The following is an 18703-nucleotide window of genomic DNA, read 5'->3' on the forward strand; positions in this document are numbered from 1 at the left end:
TGTCATGAATGTGGATGTCAGCCACAGAAGAGAGAAGGGAGCCAGCAAAGACCTTCCCTGAGCCAAGTTCAGGAACTGTCCAGACCATGCATGTGGTCAGATTTAGCAGCCAAGGCATGCTGAACTGTAGCTTTCCTGCTTGGATCAAGAGCTGTGAACTGTGGCAGGCTCAGCAGCTACTGTTCAGTGTGTCAGGGCTGCAGTGAAACCCACTAAGCAGTGTGGGATGCTCCAGGATACATATCCCTGGGGTGACCTTGACAGGACATTTACCTGGTGCCATGTGGTAATTGCTGACCTGCAGATAACTGGAACCCTGACTGTAGTTGTGTTGCAGTGTTACTGCTGTTGCCTTTGGAAAGCTCTCCAACTTTTGAACAAGAGTTTCCCAAGACCTCACCTTACCTGCCTGTGATATTCCTATTGCATGCCTCATCCTGGAACAGAAATAGCACTGCCAAAGTCAAACACACCTGTTGCTGCTCTGCAAATAGAGAGGCTCTGAGACTTTCCTGTGATCTTGCCATGGAAAATGAAGAGGCACTGGCACAGTTTGGTTCCCAACCAGAGACTTGTGCCCATGGATGTAACACCTGGGTGCAAATCAGGATGCCTGAATAAATCCTTCAGCAGATCAGTGCCCTGTTCCACATTGCACTTGTTTCCTGGGACACAGCACTATTTTCTAAATTCTCAAAATGAGATGTTTCAGTGTTTCTAAACTAGTTTTGGTAAAAGCAGACTCTATACTGTCAGTATTTCTCAAGGAATGAGAAGTCCATTCTGCAGCTGTTTCTTGGTACAAGCAGTGATCAGTGCTTTGCCATCATTTCCTGAGCCCAAGTAGCAGCAGAGGGCCTGCTCCATCCAACTGCCTCTTTTGCTCCGGGTCCCTTGTTTACCGCTAAATTCTTCACTTCATTAGTGGTGCTAACTGGCTGCTCTGTTCTGCTGGCCCTCAGGTGAAAGTGGCTCTTTCAGGCTTCCAGGCTGCAGAGCCTCTTCGATTTACCTCTCAATGAGGTGTAGTTCCTGTTTTAAGTAGTACAAGTTGTTTGAGCCGAAGGCAGCAGCAGGAAAGGGAGCTTTGGAGGGTTCCAGAGGAGAGAGCTCAGTGCTCTGCAGGCGCACAGGGGCAGAGCTGCTCAATGGCCAGATGTTGTGCACAAGGACCGAGACAGCTTCTCCTGCCTGGCCTGCCCCAAGGGCCACCCTGCTCTGCCCCGCGGGACTGCTCGCCTGTGCCGGCAGCTGGGCAGCCCCGCGGCCCCCAGGTACCCTCCCGGCTTCGGAGGGCAGCGAGTCCCCGCGAGCCCTGAGGAGCACAGCAAGGTAAGGGTGGCGAGGGGCTGGCGCTGCTGGAGAAATAGGGAATGCACATCTGGAACACGGTACCCTTTACAGAACAGGCCCCCTGTCTCTCTCCTGTTTTTTGTTTCGGTTGGTTGGTTTTTTCTTTCTTTCAATGTCGTAGTTTCTGCTGGAATTTGTCAACTGGGAAATGAGTTCTACACGGTCCAGTACAGGTTCACAGAAATCTCTCCAACCTTGGAACAGCCGCTCGGGAGCGCCGGGACCTCCCAGAGCCGCCCCGGCTTCAGAGACCGGCAACGGCTCCGGGGGATTCGGGCCGCTCACCGGGGATGGAGCCGAGCGGTGCTGCGGGGGAGCTCACACGCCCCGGCCCGGGGGGATCTCTGGGTACCCCCGAGCTGCCCCGGCTGCATTCCGTCGGGCCGGGCCGGGCCGGGCCGGCCCGGGCAGGGTCGAGCCGAGCCCGGCCGAGCCGAGCCGAGCCGAGCCGAGCCGAGCCGAGCCGAGCCGAGCCGAGCCGAGCCGAGCCGAGCCGAGCCGAGCCCGGCCGAGCCGCGGAGCCGTCGGGGCCGCGCTGGGCAGGGCGGGGCGGGGCGGGGCGGGATTGGCTCCCGCGGCCGCTGATTGACAGCGGCGGGCGAGCGCGCGGCGGGCGGCGCCGCGCTGATTGGCTGCCGCGGGCTCACAAACCCGCGGCGCGGCCGGAGCGCGGCCAGAGCGGGGCCGGGGCCGGGGCGGCGGGAGCACGGCGGGAGCACGGCGGGAGCACGGCGGCCGGCGGGGCTCCGTGGGCAGCGAGCGAGGGGAGCGGCTGGGGGCAGCGGCGGGGCCGTCGGCGGGGGTGCGAGGAGAGTCCCCGGGGGCGGCCGCCGGCTGCGGGCGCCCGGCGGGGAGCGGCGTGCGGTGCCGTCGGGGCCACCGTCGGCGGGTCTTGGCGATGGGCAGCGCGGGGGGGCCCGGTGGGGCCGCCCTGCGTGCCTTGGTGTCGGTGGCCGCCGGGCTGCTGGCCTGCGGCGTGGCGAGCGAGTACGACTATGTCAGCTACCAGTCAGACCTGGGCCCTTACCCCGGCGGGCGCTTCTACGCCAAACCCCACCAGTGCGTGGCCATCCCTGCCGACCTGCGGCTTTGCCACAGCGTGGGCTACGACAAGATGGTGCTGCCCAACCTGCTGGACCACGAGACCATGGCCGAGGTGAAGCACCAGGCGAGCAGCTGGGTGCCACTGCTCAACAAGAATTGCCACATGGGTACCCAGGTCTTCCTCTGCTCCCTCTTTGCCCCCGTCTGCCTGGACCGGCCGGTCTACCCCTGCCGCTGGCTCTGCGAGGCCGTGCGTGACTCCTGTGAGCCTGTCATGCAGTTCTTTGGCTTCTTCTGGCCAGAGATGCTCAAGTGTGACCAGTTTCCCCAGGATGACGTCTGCATTGCTATGACAGCTCCCAATGCCACCGAGGTCTCCAGGCCCAAAGGTAAGGCATGGCTCGTGCTGCAGCCTTGCTCCTGGTGCTCCTCTCTGAGCTGGCAGGGCAGGTGTTAGCCCAGGAGGGGCCACACGGGACTGAAGGGGTTCTCGTGGCAGGAGGCTCATCTGAACTCTGGTTGGCAGCAGCCCTCCTCTAGCCTCTGAGCACTCTCTGTGCCGTCCTGTTGCAAAGAAGGTAGCGTGCCCTGCCAGCTCCTCATCCCTATCCCGAAGCCGTGGGACAGGCTGTTTGGAACACGGTGGGATTGTGCCTGTTCTGATTCCTGCACGGGCACTGGGGCTGGGCTGGACCAAGGTGTGACCCTCCGTCCTCAGATACTGCATTGTCCTGGTTCTGCTCCCGAGCCAGACTCCTGCAGGGCTGCTCTGGGCAGCAGGAGGATGTCTGGTCTCCACGGCAGAAAGTGCTGGCTGACTGGAGCCAGCAGTGACAGCAGTCCTGGCAGGATCCCCCACGTCCAGTGCAGTCTTAGGGCAAGAGGCTGGGCAGCTGCTGGCTGGGCGTGCAGTGGAGATCCAGCCCTGCCTTCGGGTGGGCTGTGGGCTGGAGAGGGAGCAAGGAACCTGCCCAAAAACGATTAGGGAAAATGAACGTGGTTCCTGTTTGTTTCCATTGCATGCAGCACGTTTCTGTGGTGCCAGACTGGCTTGTTCAAGTTGCAGTGAGTCTGGCTTGTTGCTGGAAACTTGAAAATAAATAAATATCCCGGTGTCACTTTGGCGTTTGCTATTGGAGCACTGTGAAAGGCTGGCAGGAGGAATGTTTGTGGAGGGAGATGGCAGAAGGCTCTAAGAGAGTGCAGTGCTTTTTGGGCAGCAGACCGTCATTAAAGGGGATTGTCACTCCTGATTCCACGGGAGCGTAGTGCCGGCGCTCGGGAGGAGCTCGGCCACGGGCGGGGAGGGGGCTGAATGGTTTCCGTGGCTTCTGTGCTGTGTCAGAGCTCGTCTGCAGGGACGTCTGCCCTTTGCAGTTACCTGTACAGACAAAAGCTGTATGTGGTGCTTGGCTGGGAGAAGTAACCCAGCCGAGGAGGACTGTGCAATGTTATCCTGCCCATCTTGAAAGGACTCATTCTTCAGAGAGCCCTTCTGATACAGGACAGGAGCGGAGTGCATCCTGCAGCAGAGGGGTGACACGCTGGGGTGTCTCTAGGAGCTGTGCAGGGACACCCAAGCTCAGTACCCAGAGGAGCTGTATGCAGGAGCCCATGTCACAGCTCAGTGACATCCAGAGGCAGGTAGAATGTGAAGTTTGTTCCAGTGCCAGGGGGGAACTCGGGGGTGAGCTCTGGCTGATCTTGCCATGGACCAGCCTCTCCCCACAGTGATGGCAGCACAGCCATACTGGCTTCTTTGTCATGGCTTGCCCTTCCTCATGTGACTGCTGGAGAAACCTCGTTGTTTTCCAGGAATGCTCTAAAGTAATATGTCTTATGTGAACCTGGACCCTTGGTCAAGACCGCAGCCATGTTCCGTGTTGCAGGTACAAAGGTTGCTTTTATTTCCCCGGGGACTTGCAGCCAAGCATGCTCCTGGGACAGCTGGGTCTGAGCTGCCCCTTCCAAGGTCTGAAATAGTCTGAGCTGTGTGCAGGTCATTCATTTTACAGACATTAATGAGCCAAGACCTGGGAACAGTCTTGTAAATGAGCAGCATCTGCCAGGTTTTCCACTGAGTAGTTTAATGACTTTCTCTTCACCTTTTGGACCTGTCTTGAAGGCAGCAGTGGGGTGGGACATTACTGCTTTCTTGTGGTGCCTCAAACAGTGTGGAGTGAAAAAAAGCAAACTTGAAGTTAATTGCAACCACTGGTGTGATGTGAACCAGCACCACTGGATGTCCTGCATGCCACAGAGGCTCTATTAGTGGTCCATAAGGCACCCATTGCTTCAGCTCTGGTACTGTCACCTCCTGCAGATGTCAAGTCATCCTGGGTGACCTGCAGCTCAGTCCTTGTCCCTGTGCTGGCTGGGTACTTGTCTGCCTGAGTTCTGCTATGTGCGCCCTGTCCACGGTTTGTCTGTGTTTTCTGTCAGCACCAACTCCTGGAGTCCCTTTGCTCTTGGACACAGGGGTGTTTCCTGTTGATTCAAAGAGGGTCAGAACCAAGCAGTGTCCCCCTTTTCTCTTGGTACTAATAAGAGCAAACCCTTTCAGTATTTTTCACCATTAACACCTTGAAATTGGAATTTGTTTCTGCCTCTCAAAGAGCTGACCTGCTGAATTCCTTTCTCCTTAAGCACAGGCAGTAAAGCCTGCAGGCCCACAGGATGCATCAGGGGAGTTGCAGATTAATACAGCATTACACATTCCTTCTCTTGCCCCTGGAGTAAGCTGGCTCTACAGCCAGGCATTGGAAAATGGTCAGCAGGGAACAAGTGAGCTGGAGGCAGGCTGAGATTGTGCCTGGAGTTGAGCCGTCAGCTGCAGCAGATGGGCCCCAGCCAACCTGCAGTGGGCCCCGAGGGTGGGCTGGAGATGTCTGCTGTAGTGCCTCAGGAGGGATGGGAGGGCTTGCAGTTTTGGGGTGGCTGTGGCTCCACAGAACAGCAGTTTTCCTGGGGCACAGAGCTGTGCAGGAGCTGGCTGGGCCCCCAGCATTTGTGTTCCTGACTGTAGTGTGATGTGGTGATCCAGAGCAGAGGACACTTTTTCTTCCCATTGATATGGGACAGTGTCTCCAGTAGTCCTGTTGTGCTGTGAAAGGGCTGCAGGAGGCAGGACTGGAGGATGGGTTGATTTAGATTGGATATAAGGAGGAAGTTTTTTGCAGTGAGGGTTGTAAAACACTGGCACAGATTATCTAGAAACATGGTGGGTGCCCCATCCTTGGAAACATTCATGGTCAGCTTTGATTGGGACTCTGAGCAACCTGATCAAGGTTATTGATTAGGGCAGGGGGATTGTGCATAAGTGAAGCTGCTGCCTGTGGAAGGGGCTACCCAGGGGCTCCCAGGTCCAGCCCACAGGGTGGCTGTTGGCTCTGGGCCCTGGTGCAGCGAGGCAGGGGTCTCAGCCACCTCGGGTGTGTTACAGCCTGTTCAGAGGCTGCTGGAACATAACTGGAGCAAAGCCAGGGAACAATGAGTCTTATTTTCCATTTTTGTTTGCTTTTTTCTTCTCTTTTAATTGGTTGCCTGGGTAGCTCATAGAGTGGATGCAGCGGTGGCTTTCATGTTTGTGTGGCTGGTGTAGGCTTGGCCAGCCTCCTCATGTGCACTTTGGCTGCTGAGGCAGATTGAAGTGCTTGGCATGGCAGGTACCCTGCTTGTTCCTGACAGTGGTTCCCAGCACAGTGATGAACTCCTGGCTATGCAGCAGATGGAGGGCTGGGCCTGTGTCACCTTCCTATGAGTACCCTCTCTCCCTTGTCACGAGCACATTAAATGTGCAGCCTGGAAAGAAATATTTGAGTGCGGATGTCATCATATCTCCAAAGGCTGGCTTCTGCCTGTGTCTCTCTGAGGGAGATGGTGACAGTGGCAGTTGCATGTTAGGGTTCTGGAAGAAGAGGTTACCCAGGTGATGGACAGCTCTCAGAGGTACAGAGAGTGTGGGACTGTAGAAGTGGATGTTGCTGCTCTGAAGGGTGACTTGTGACTCGCACATAGGAGCGAGCGGAAGGCCAGTTGCTCTGCATGTGTGATTAATAAAGTCATGGTGCATGTCCCCAGGAATTAGCATTTGGCACAGAAGAGATTTGGGGGTGGCGACAGGGAAAGAACAAGCCATGGAAAACAAATGTCTGGCCTGAATCCCCGTGGGGCATGTGTGGCTGAGGAGACACGACACTGTGCTCATGGCTGTGCCTCCCTTGCCAGCTGTGCTGGCTCTGCACCCCTCTTTCTGAGACACCTCTCTGCTTTTTTGGCCCAGCAATGCTGTGGGTTTGCTGGCTTGGCTGAGGGCTGGAAGGCCATGAGTTTACAGGCAGGGACTGGCAGATGTTTTGCTGCAGAGTTGTCCCTGAGAATAACTCCCTTGTGTGGGAAGAGCCCTTCATCTTGCTGGACCAGGAACAAGCAGCATCTCCCAGCTCAATAAATTCATCTGCCAGTAGCTCAAGTCTACGTCTGTGCTGCTGGGTGGTCTGCTCCAACTGCAGATGGGGACCTGGAAACAGTTTCTTATTCTCTGGGTGAAGTGAGATTTCCTCCCAGGATAGATCCCAGTGAAATCCCCTGGGCTGGCATTTCCCAAGAGGCAGATGTTGGCCACTGCCAGCAACTGACAAGCGGAGGTGGCTTTGCTCTGCTGGAGCCATGAGGCTGCCCTGGGCTCAAAACAAAAGAGAGGATGACCACTCTTGCTGGTGGCAGCATCCACAAGAGCTCTGCTGGTCCACCCCAACCAGTGCTGCTCTGGGACAGGGCAGGAGTGAGGGTAGTGAGGGGCTTCCTCAGCACTGCCTGGGCAGTCTGTGGCATGGTCCCCAGTACTGAGGGGAACACTCAACTGAACTGGGCTGTCCCAGTCCTGAAGCCCCTTGCCTGGCACCAGGGGTAGCACTTGAGCCATCTCTGGCAGCATCCTCCTGCTGTGCTGGGGTTCTGGCATTGTGTGCCTGCCTTGGCATGCAGTGGGGAGGGAATGTCAGCAGGTTATGGGCCATGCCCCTTGGCAAGCATCTTCTCTCAGCTGAGTGCCTGGCCCTGAGAACTCCTTTCTTTGCCAGTGCTGTCCTTTTGCTCTTAGCAGCTGCCTGTGCCTGGCCTTGGGGCCACTGACAGCATTGGAGTGGGGCTGGCAGCAGGCTGCCTATGGCCAGTGCTACCCTGTAAGCCGGTGGATGGTTCCTTACACCCAGTAGAGTGCTGTCCCACATCTGTGGGAGCTGGGAGCCTGTGGCAGGGTGCATGGACATGGATCCCCCTCGAGGGTGATGGTCTGACAGCATGGGCAGTCTGGCTCTGCGGTGCTACTTCTGCTGGCTTCTTGCCACCTCTCAACTGCCTTCACTTCTTTTCTCTTGCCAGGAACGACTGTGTGTCCCCCTTGCGACAATGAGATGAAGTCAGAGGCCATTGTGGAGCACCTGTGTGCCAGCGAGTTTGGTAAGAAGGAGCACTCTAGGCATGGGGAGGCTTCCCAGTTGGTCATGGGCAGCATGACTCCTGTGTGGCTAGATTGGAACTGCCACGTTTCCCTGCCCGCGGTGGTGCTGGTGTGTCCTGCGATCTGTCCCCAGGGCCAGGCACGTGTGCCTCTAGATGTCAGTGTGGGTATGCAGAGGTGGATGTTGTTAAAAAACGCAAAGCTACTTGAAGGCTTTGTCCTAAGTGAGTGAGTGAGTGAGACAATCAATAGTAAACTGAACTTCATTTAGAAAAAAAGATTATCACAAGGAAATATATTAGTTTTCTCAGATCAAACCCAGAATTAACTGGTTTTGACATCCTTGCTGGTGTATGTAACTTTCCCGGAAGATTATTAAAGGCATATTGAACAAGGTGTGCATTCCTGGGGGATTAGCACTTGAATGTGCCCTGTACTGGAGCGTGCTTATGCAAACCCAAACCTGCTCTGCATGCTGGTGTGTTACCCTTTCTGCTGGAAATGAATTCTCAACTGTCCTGCAGATTTGGTATGCCAGAAGTCTTAAGTTCAGCGCAGACTTTTTCTAACAGGGAAAAGCATCAACAGGAACACCCATGTAATAGTTTCTCAGGAATGTGCATACTTCTGGCTTGGCTGGGGAATGGGAGCAGACATTCAGTGCTTGGCCTGGCTGGGGAGTGGGAGGTGCTGAGTGCTCAGAGCTCTGTTCTGGACAGGCCATGGGAGCTGAATCAGAGCTGCCCCTGCCTCATTGCACATACAGGGAGAGATGGTGGGGAGGGAGAAACAGCCTCTAGGATCAGCACACCTGGTTTGGATGGGAGCTCCCTGCCCGGGCTTGCGGTGATGCGGAGGCATTGCCCCAGTCCAGGGGCTGGGGGACCTTCATCCCAGAGAAGGAGCAAGAGGCACTGGCCAGTGGCAGCAGGGGATCTGGTGCTGGTGGGTCACTGCAATACCTGTCCCCTTCCAGAGGTGTGCAAGGAGTGAGCCGAGGGGGTGTCCTGCTGGTAAGGGAAATACAAACTTAACCACATGCTTGTCATCAGCTTCTGCTGCTAAATATCCTCCCGTGCTCCGGGACAGTTCTACAACAGGGAGCAGAGGCCAAACCAGAGGAATTCCCTGCCTCAGCAGAGCAGCTTGGGACAGTGACTTGCCCACAGTGTTAAGTTGTTACTGGGAAAGACAGTGGTGACAGTGTCCAAAGGATGGAATTATTTCCTGGCAGATGTGGTCCATCTGTAGCCAGCTGGGGAGCAGGAACACGGGACAGGATGCAATGCAGGTCCTACCTGTGCCCTGTGAGGGAAGGCAGTGAAGGGGTGAGAAGGACTCTCAGTGGAGGGAGTGGCTAGTGGAGGAGGCATTGGCTTCAGGAAGTTTTCCCAAAGCCCTTGGATCTTTGTTTAGTCTTGGGGGGTTACTGTCATGGGGTGATTTCTCAAGGAAAGCTGTTTATCTGGCACTATATAAACTCCTAAACCTTCAGACTGAGTTTTCTCATGCACGTCCACCAAGGTAAACACCGGCAGCTGACAGGTTACAGATCCTCATCAAAGCCAGACATGTACAATAAATGTTTAAACTAACATGTACTGCATGGGGCAGCTGTTGGTAGGTCTTGCACTGATTCCTGTTGTGTCATTATTGCAGGTTTTCTCTTACATCCCAGCAGCTTGGTACAGAAAAGAGATGAGGACCACTTTGCCCACCACAGATGTGGGGCTGTGGCTGTGTAGCAGCCCTGGTGTCGGCCTAGAGTGTAGTGCAAGAAGAGAGCTGCAGTGAGCTGTGAACACAAACTGTAAAGGCAGGGCAGGGGAGGATCTTGGACAAGGTGCTGGGGGTCAGAGGGAGACTGCCAGCCTCACGGTCCAGCAGAACTCTGGGTTTGCCTTTGTTTGAGCAAGGATGAATGTGGACTCTAGGATGCTGCTTTGAGGCAGCGTGGCTGTTCCTCTGAGAATAAGACAGCTTTGGGGTGGATGTCAGTGAGGGGTGCCAGAACCCTGGCCTGGGCACAGAGCTGGATCAGCACAGGGGGCTGGATCAGGTACGTGGGGGTAACTGTGGTGTAGATTTTAGTGTAGGGCTGGTGTGCTGAGGCAGCGATGGAAGCATGAGAGCAGCCTCCAGTGCCCCCACAGCCGCCTCCCCCAGCTGCCCTGGGCTGCAGCCAGTGCTTGTTTCTTACTCCAGGAGTTCATTCCACGCTCTGTTTCTCTTAGTGATTTTATTTATTGTTTCTGCCCTTTCTCTGGGGTCTGAGGGGATCCTGCTGAACGGGCTCTGTGGCACTGGGGACTGCAGAACAATCAATACATGCTGTTTATTTTTTCTCTGTGACTGACAGGTCCTTGCCTGCAGCCTTCTCCTGTTACAGCCCTAATGTGTCTTCTGGCAGGTTTCTTCCTTCTCAGTGATTTCTAAAGGAAGGAAGAACGAGGCTGAAGGAACAGTGAAGCTTTCCCTTCTCTCATGTTCCCTTTCCTGCACACGAGGTGCTGGAGTGGGGCCCCTGCCCGTGCAGGCAGGAGAACAGCAGAGACAGCATCCTAGTCCTGTGCTGAAAAAGAGGGGTGGAGGTGCTGGTGGGGAGCAGGAATGGTGCATGGTAGTGGCTTGTGAACAGGGCACAGGGGCTTCTGCTCTCAGCTGGTGACTACTGTGGTACAGTGCTGTCCTTGGAGAAGGTTGTGCTGGAACATGTGTGTGTCCCATGAAAGTAATTGGTAAGAAGGGCTTGTGGGTGGCATGCTGATCCTGCAGCCCTCTTGGGCTGCTGTGGCATGCAGAGTGCCAGGGGCCGGTGCTGCCACCAGTGCCACAGCTGATGCTGAAGCAGTTGCCACAATACAGCTGCTGGACTGGAAAGGTGGCACATGCTCCTGCTGTGGATAACTCTCCTGGGCTCAGCTCCTGCCTGGCAGCCACAGCTGAGGATTAAGTCTGTCTGAGCAAACGTGTCCTGGGATCTCAGGGGCGATTCTGGCCCTTCTCCCGCTCGGTGCTGAGACAGATTTGGTGTGGCGTGGGGGGGGGGGTGGAAAGGCCAGGGTTCCCAGTGAGGAGGCTGTTTGCTTTGGCAGCTCAGCTGGGTCCTGGAGCCAAGACTCAAAGCATCCTGCTCGAGCCCTTGGCCTGCTGCGGCGGCATTCCCAGCGCTGGGGAGACGCCAGGCGAGCTGCTGCAGCACCACGGTCCCCACCAAATGCCACGTTCCAGGAAAGCCAGAGGTTGGAGGCTGCCTCCCACTGCGTGGTGGTGAGCTCTTAGAGTGGGATGAGCATTGGAATGAGTGTGCCCTCAGGCACCATTTTTCTGGTGTTCATGCCAAAGCTGTGTGTCTGGCCTGCCACTATGGAACCCAGCTTTCATAGCTGGGAATCTCACCTGGAATGTGGGTTGGAACTTAGGGAATGTGGACCAATTAAGTGAACAAGGGAATTTGGAGAGCCAGGTCACTGCAGAGGAATGAGGGCTGAGCAGAGATCATCATGCTTGTGTGACTGCTCAGCCTGCAGCACCAAAGGCAGATGAAGCTTGGTGGTCCATGAGCCAGGCCGTGTTTACCTGGGCAGCACTGCAGGTTCTTGCTGCTTACGAGGACATTGCTGCTGGGAAGAACAGAGCCTGACACAAACTATTTGTAGCCCTGGCCAGCCTCCTCCTTCATCCCCCTTGCTGTTATCCCATCTTGGCTCTGTGTGCTGCTCTGCATGAGCAAGGTTTGGATGAGGTTTTGGTTTACATCTGGATTTATGGTTCCCCTGGGCAGCTCCCATGAACCTGCATCGCTGGCTCACAAACTGCTGTGTGCAGGGAAGGGAGTAGCTGCGAGCTCCCACAGCACAGGATTACCAGGCCTTCTTTGTCTTCCATGGTGTGTGATTCTTGGAGTAGATCAGCACCTCCACTAGCTGGCAGATCCTTTCTTCCTCCAGCAAAAAGGATCAAATTTTACAGTGATTTCAGCAAAGCAAACAAGCCATTGAAAACAAGCAATTTTGCAAAAGTCTCCTATTGTAATGTTGTAATGATGCTTTACTATTCCTCCTGCCCTGGCCACCTCTGTGCTTAGTGCAAGGGCTCCAGTCAGCATGAATAAAGGAAGTGAGGCTTGACATTGAGGGGTGTTGCTGCTACTGCTGCCCAGTTGATGTCATGCAGCTTAGAGCTGCTTGAAAACTACTTACTTCATTTTCCAGATCTGTTGCAAACTGATCTGGTTCAGCATCTTTAGCTCCTTAAAGCTGGAGTTTCTTTAGCTCCTGGATTTGGAAAACAGATGGAATGAAAATTTCTCTTAGGTTTCCAGTCCTAGATTACTTTCTTATACAATAGCAGTGTAACGTGACAGGGCTCTTGGCAAACCTAGGGGATGTTTTTGGCACAGGGGCAGACAAACACCGTTGCTCCTGTTGCCAGGGTAGTGGCTGGGAGCACGAGGGTGATACTGAGTCTCTGCTGTGTGCTTGGGATTGTCATCGTGCTGTCCTGCTGCCATCTGCGTCTGGAAGGGTGAGCAGTGCTCCTGTCCAGGAAGCAACACGTGTTCACTCTGCATGTTCCAGCAGAGCAGGGCTTCAAGGAATGATGCTGTGAGGACCCGTCTCCCTGCCAGAGCCAGAGGTTCTTGTGGACTGCCTGCAAGTGCCCTGAGACTCTAATGAGGAGGGACAGCAGCCAACCAATCACCTCTCTGAGCACTTGTTATCTGCAGCTCTGAAGTAATCTCCCAAATGATGAAAATATGTTAGCAATTTTAGTCCATATGTGCTTTTCCCCAAAAATGAGGCAGAGCCAAATGGCACTGAAATGATGTTTTAATGTACAACACATTTTCATCATTTTTCCCATGTATACAAAATTCCTCTTCATGGTCATGGCAAAAAAACTTATTTTTCTTTTTTTTAGGGTGGGGGGTATTGCAATTAAGTCAGGAAAATGCTGAACCAAAGAGGGTTTGGAATGTTTTTCATGGAAGTTGTATCAGACCAACTTCCCTTCTCCCAGGGAAGATGCAGGCACATGAGTGCATGCCAGGATCTCCATAGCTCTGATGCAGGGACATCCAGTGCTTGGAAACTTGTTTCACAGGCACCTGAGGGCCGGTGTGACTGCAAACAAATGCTTGAGAAGCCAAATTGACCTTTTAAATGATCCTTTCAAGAGTCTCTCCGTGCCTCTGGAGCAGGGAAGTCACCTAATTTACTCAGTTAACATTTGTGCTTGGCAGCTGAACAAGTCCCCTCTCAAATGGAAAGTGCTGGGTGCTTTGCTGCAGGAAGGGGAACAAAGATGTCAGTGTTTTACCTTGGTGCTCTCCTGGGCATGGGGCAGCTCCACCTCAGGTGCAAGGGTACGAGTGTCATACGGGGCCAAGTCATGGCCAGGGTGATGCCATGGGGCAGGAGGATTCAGGAGCAGATTAGGGAGAAGGGGAATGCAGGAGTGGAGCAGGGCACTGTGTGTCTGCAGAGGGACAAGACATTGCTGCTGTCCTGGGGCCACGGCACTGCTGCCTCAGCCTCACTTAGCAGAGGCTTTGTGCCGGTGAAGGCTGCTTAGGAGTTTTGGTTTTCCCCTCTCCCATCTTGTTTTACAGCTCTTAAGATGACCATAAAGGAAGTGAAGAAGGAGAATGGGGACAAGATGATCATTCCACGGAAGAGGAAGGCACTGAAGCTGGGGCCCATCCGGAAGAAGAACCTGAAGAAGCTGGTGCTGTTCCTAAAAAATGGGGCAGACTGTCCCTGCCATCAGCTGGACAACCTCAGCCACTACTTCCTCATCATGGGCCGCCAGGTGAAGACCCAGTACCTGTTGACAGCCATCTACAAGTGGGACAAGAAGAACAAAGAGTTCAAGAAGTTTATGAAGAAGATGAAATCACCCGACTGCCCGACGTTTCCGTCCGTGTTCAAGTGATGTGCTGGGTGGCGGGAGAGCCACCGGGACCTGCGCAGTCGGGCACGGCGGCTTGGTCTCGCTGCTCTGCAGCAGGGATGCTGGAGCCCAGCCCTCCTGCTCCTCCATCCTGCTCCTCAGAGCTCCCTCACTGATCTCAGCCCTCCCACATCCTTGGCCTGATCGCCTGGGCACGCGCTGCCTGTGCTCCGAGCAGTCGCTGAGGTCACACACGATTTACGTCTGCATTGTCTAAAGACCTGTTATTGTACAGATATGTACAACCATTGAAATAGCAGCTGTCAGGTAAAGAGGGCAAGCAGAGGGGTGTGAGTGATGTTAAGAGCTTGCATGCTTGCAGAAAGGACCCTCATGACCACGTCACTCCTGTCTTCAAGGCTGCAGGATTGCCCTGAATTCCTGTATGAGCCAGAGCTGGCTGATTAGACAGAGATCCTATCTTCATGATCAAAATTAATAAATGAGTAGTGGAGAACCCATTACAACCTCTGATAAGAATTCCTAATAGCTAATTGCCCTCACTGTAAAAAATATCCCATTATAGTCTTAACCTGCTTAGTTTAAGCCTTAACCCTGACTCCTTGTGGTGCCTTGTTGGGCTGGAGCCCTCCCTTACCAGCATCTTTCGTAGTGTCTCCCTGGGTGCCTGCCTTGGCATCTGCTCTGCCAGCTGAGCCCCTTTTGCCCAGTGCTGTGCTGCACCCAGGTAGCCTTTGAGTCTCTGCACTGTGCCCAGTGTCTTGGTGCACTGGCAGGGGCAGAGGGGGCTCTGTGCCTCACCTGTGCCTTTGGCCTTGTGCAAGCCCCTGTCTCAGCAGCGTTCAGCTGAGATCCCCCACCTGCGTGTGGCAGTTTCCCTGCACAGCTGGCGTGCCCAGACCTGTCATTCCATTTTGAGCCCGAGCAAAGGTTTGGTTGCTGGCCTGCCTGGGGCTTTGGCTGGGGGGAACTCATGGCCAGCTCCTCCAGCTTGTGTCACTTCCTCACTTTACCAGTGATGTTTTTATAGTTCCTTTAGGCTGCTGGCAAAGTACCAGAGTGCAGAAGGCCAAGGACTTTTCCCTGAAGAGCACTGCAGGGAATGTATCGTCTCTGTCTTCCCCTCTTTGCTGTGGGACCCATCAGTCTGGGGTTTTCTCTGTTTGATCTATGACAACTTGGCTCTCTATCATTATGTCTTTTTTGCCGTAATTGAAATGTCATGTTTGTATGATTTCAAACAGCTTATGAAAGACAAAGACTATCTTACCCAAATGACTACATTTATCAACCAAGCTGAAATTCATTATTCTGTTAATTGGACTGGTTCTCTTTTTCACAGACCCATACCACTCTGTATTCATTATCCTTCCTCCTTCCATTTAGTATTCTCATCCATAACCAATACTCTAAGAGAATGAATATCTGATGTCTGAGATAATCCTGTTGTATCACAGTTAAGTGAAATAACAAATCCTCATTTTTGAGGTTTGAACCAAACCCCCTCAAAACTGGTAAATTAATTGTTCCTTAGCTTGGGAGTGGTGCTTATTTCCCACATGGGGACAGAGCCATGGACTTGATTGTAGAAGAATTCTATTAACAAGCCAAGTACTCTGAGGAATGATGTTTCACAGCTAACAGAGAGATGGATTTAAGATGTGAACTTTGTAGAGTCTCCTTAGGTTGTCTTAGACCACCATTTGTAGTAGTGTTGTTTCTTTATTGCAAAATTAATCATTGTAGATAATGTGCTTTATTAGCGACGTAAAGAAATAAATAAACCATGGGCTTTAACATCACAGATTGATGAGGTGAAATGATGGAGAGGGCTGGCAAATCCAGCCCTGTGGGGAATGGAGTCAGGACATGATGAGCTGAAAGTGTGGCTCTCTGTGAGTGCCCACAGTGCCCCTAAAAGCCCCACTGGGACGGGGCAGGGACCCTCTGTCCCCGCTGCCTCACCTTCCTGAGCGCAGCACAGCAGAGGGTTGCCTGTGGCAGAGAGAATGCTGCTGCTAAAATTGCCAAATGAATCCATCAAATACGATTCCCCCAATCTCCCTTTTTATAAAGAGAGGCTGTTTCCTAACCCTTTTGGGGCTGCTGCAGCATGACTGGCTGTGGGTGTGCTCGGGGAGCCTGGCCTAGAGGCTGTCGATGGTCTCAGGGCATTGCAACAGGCTCTCCAGGGAAGTGCTGGAGTCACCAGCCCTAGAATGCTTCAAGAAATGATTAGATGTGGCACATTGGTTTAGTCGGCATGGTGGTGTTCAGCCAACAGTTGGACTCAATGATCTTGGAGGTCTTTTCCAACCTTTTTGATTCCATGATTCTGTGATTGCATGCCCACTGGCATGCAGCAGCTGTAGCAGGTTGCAGGGAGAGCAGGTGCCCTTCCTGGGAAGCTCCTGCTGCTTCAGCCAGCCCTGTCTGCAGCTCACAGGTGGTTTTAATCAAAGTGATTTTTTACCCACCTGTTGGGTGAGGAGCTGCTGAGAATGTGCTGCAGCCCCAGCTGGGTCTTTAGTGCAGGGGAAGGTTTAAGAGCTCGGGGTAAGCAACAAGTTCTTTCTGCAATGTGCTTGGCCTGAGACATTGGCTGCAGCGGTTGTCACCACAAGACCAGGTAAGGTCAGTGCTGTGGAGCTGCTGCTTGGGGTCTGCTTTTCCCAGCTCAGAGCTGGTGCCTGGGGCAGTCTGAGAGCTGACCTGGGGCAGTTCAGGGCCTGGGCTGAATCTGGCTCTGCTTTGTGTCCCTGCATTTCACTGCTGGTTCATCTGTGGTCATTCAACAAAGTGAGAGCATCAGGTCGGTTTGAAGAGATGCAGGAAGCCAGGCAGTGTGTTTGCTGAAAATGTATAGAATCGATTCCTTTACTAGCTTCTTGTAACTGGCAACTCCTGAAGTATTTTTTGGTCATGTAAAAAGTGAGACTTGCAGTCAGACTGCTGCATGTGGGTGCCTTTGTTGTCTTTAGATTTCCTATACTGCTCTCCAACAAGAAAAGTTTACTAAAACCTGAAGTGGGCTAAGTGTAAACTATGGAGAAAGTACCCAAGATCCTGGATTGTGCCTGTGTGGAGTCACGTGGAGCAAACAGATGTTTACTGAAACAAGGAAGCACAAAAGTCTCCTTAAAACAGGCACCATGTGTCTGGAGTAGTGTTCCCAGAACAGAGAGATGGGTGTTTGTGCAGTTCACGGATACACTTTACATTTTAGAATGTCAGATGCTGATTGTTATGAGTTCTGGTTTAAGTTACAAGCATGTGTATAAGTGCTCAGTCATACTTTGTGCTGGGAGACACCCTCGGTTTTGGCCTGCTGTGGGGTGTCTGTGGGACAGTGATGTGCCACCTCTGGGACACTCAGGCTTGCTACAGCCTGGGCTTGTTTGAAGTATGAACCTTAAATCCTAAAATAAAATATGATCCTTTTGTGACTCACTTTATCCTCCCAATAATGTTTATCTTCTTTGCTCCAGCATTCCTTCTGTTGAGTTCCACCTGTCTGGCCTTCAGTTTGTAGTTCAGTTACAAACTAAATAACAGCTTTCTTTCATGCTATACAAAAATTCATCTTCCATCCCTCAGTTGATTTTTTTATATTGCTGGCAGTCTGTCTTCTGCTTTGACTGCTGCTGGGAAGAACAGCTGAGCAGGTGGGGGGGATTTGTTCTGGAGAAGAGAGGACACCAGCCTGGTGTGTCTGATGTGGAACTCTCTGAATGCTGTGCAGGATGAGGGGGCGATGCACCGGAGCTGTGCCAGCCTGAAGCTGGCTCACAGCCAGCAGGTCTGGGGTCATCAGCTAAACATCTGCCATCTGGAGCTGGGTCCTGCTTTAATCAGCTGTTCCATAAACAGGCAACTCAGGTGTGCAGTGAGTATAGCACACTGAAAAATAACTGAGTAAGAGTGGAAATAACGAGCTCCTCCCTTTGCGGGCAGATGGAGCTGCCTTGACTGCGCTCACCGCTCTGCCCGGGGCCAGGGAAGCAGGGGACAGAGCCCTGACTGAGCTCCCTGTGGCTATAGATGGGCCCAGCAGTGAGGGGCTGCTGGGTGAACGTGCAAGGTCTCAGCTGAAACGTTCTCTAAAGCCACAGTGAAACTCTCCTTTCCCTGCCCCAACACTAGAAACCTTGCAGAGAAAATGCTCCACTGTGTTGCAGAGGCTGCTCCTGCTTTCTCACTGCGTCATGCTGGATGACCCTTAAAAAGGACACACATACACACGTAATTAAAGCCACCCTCCACCCCAAGGCCAGAGCTGTGTTTGGAAACCGCTGTTCCCTGGTGCAGAGGCTCTTTTTTCCATCCCAGCCAGGCTCTGCGTGCCGCAGTGGCACCGCCAAGGAGAAAGAGCTCCCTCAGACCTGGTGAGGAAAAGCGTCTTCCAGTGTCTTTAGTGAGTGCTTTTAAAATCCCTGTTTTCCAAAGGAACAGACATTTTTTTATTACTGTTTCTTCCCCAGTAATCCCATCTGAGCCTCTGAGCGTGCAGCCTGTTGGATAAGCTTCTCCCTTTGGGCAGTCTGTAGGTGTCCAAGCCATGCTTGAATGTCTTCCTTGGAAGGGGAGTGGGGCAAGCTGGCGGCTCCTCTGCTCCTGGGAGCGTCTCACTGCAGACAGACCCAGATGCAGGGTCAGGAGCTCTGCAGCACACGGCTTCCCAGAGCAAAGCCCCATCCTCGAGAGCCTTGAGGGAGGGAGTGCGGGTCAACCTGTCAGGGTGGCCTCACAGCCTTGAAACAAATGAGGGCTTTGTTTCAAGAACTTCCCATCAGAGGCTGAAGTCTCCTCTGGGCAGCAGTCTGCCACGAGAATGTTGCCTGCATGGCGGGAGCAGGGTTTGCTGCGCCCCTGCCATTGGCAGAGAGTCTGCCAGTGCCCGCCAGCGCCAGGGGAGCCCTGGCTCTGTCT

The 18703-nt window shown here is 53.6% G+C and overlaps 1 protein-coding gene across 1 annotated transcript; it reads left to right on the plus strand.

Annotated features, from left to right (window-relative positions):
* Positions 1–2215: 2215 nt before the first annotated feature.
* Positions 2216–17224, plus strand: SFRP1 (secreted frizzled related protein 1). Its single transcript, XM_053966618.1, has 3 exons — positions 2216–2786; positions 7780–7857; positions 13473–17224. Exons 1-3 carry the CDS (start codon positions 2252–2254, stop codon positions 13793–13795), a joined length of 936 nt encoding a protein of 311 aa, XP_053822593.1. The 5' UTR covers positions 2216–2251; the 3' UTR covers positions 13796–17224.
* The last annotated feature ends 1479 nt before the right edge of the window (positions 17225–18703 follow it).

This window comes from Vidua chalybeata, chromosome 28 (genome assembly GCF_026979565.1).
Source record: "Vidua chalybeata isolate OUT-0048 chromosome 28, bVidCha1 merged haplotype, whole genome shotgun sequence".
NCBI classification, from domain to species: domain Eukaryota; kingdom Metazoa; phylum Chordata; class Aves; order Passeriformes; family Viduidae; genus Vidua; species Vidua chalybeata.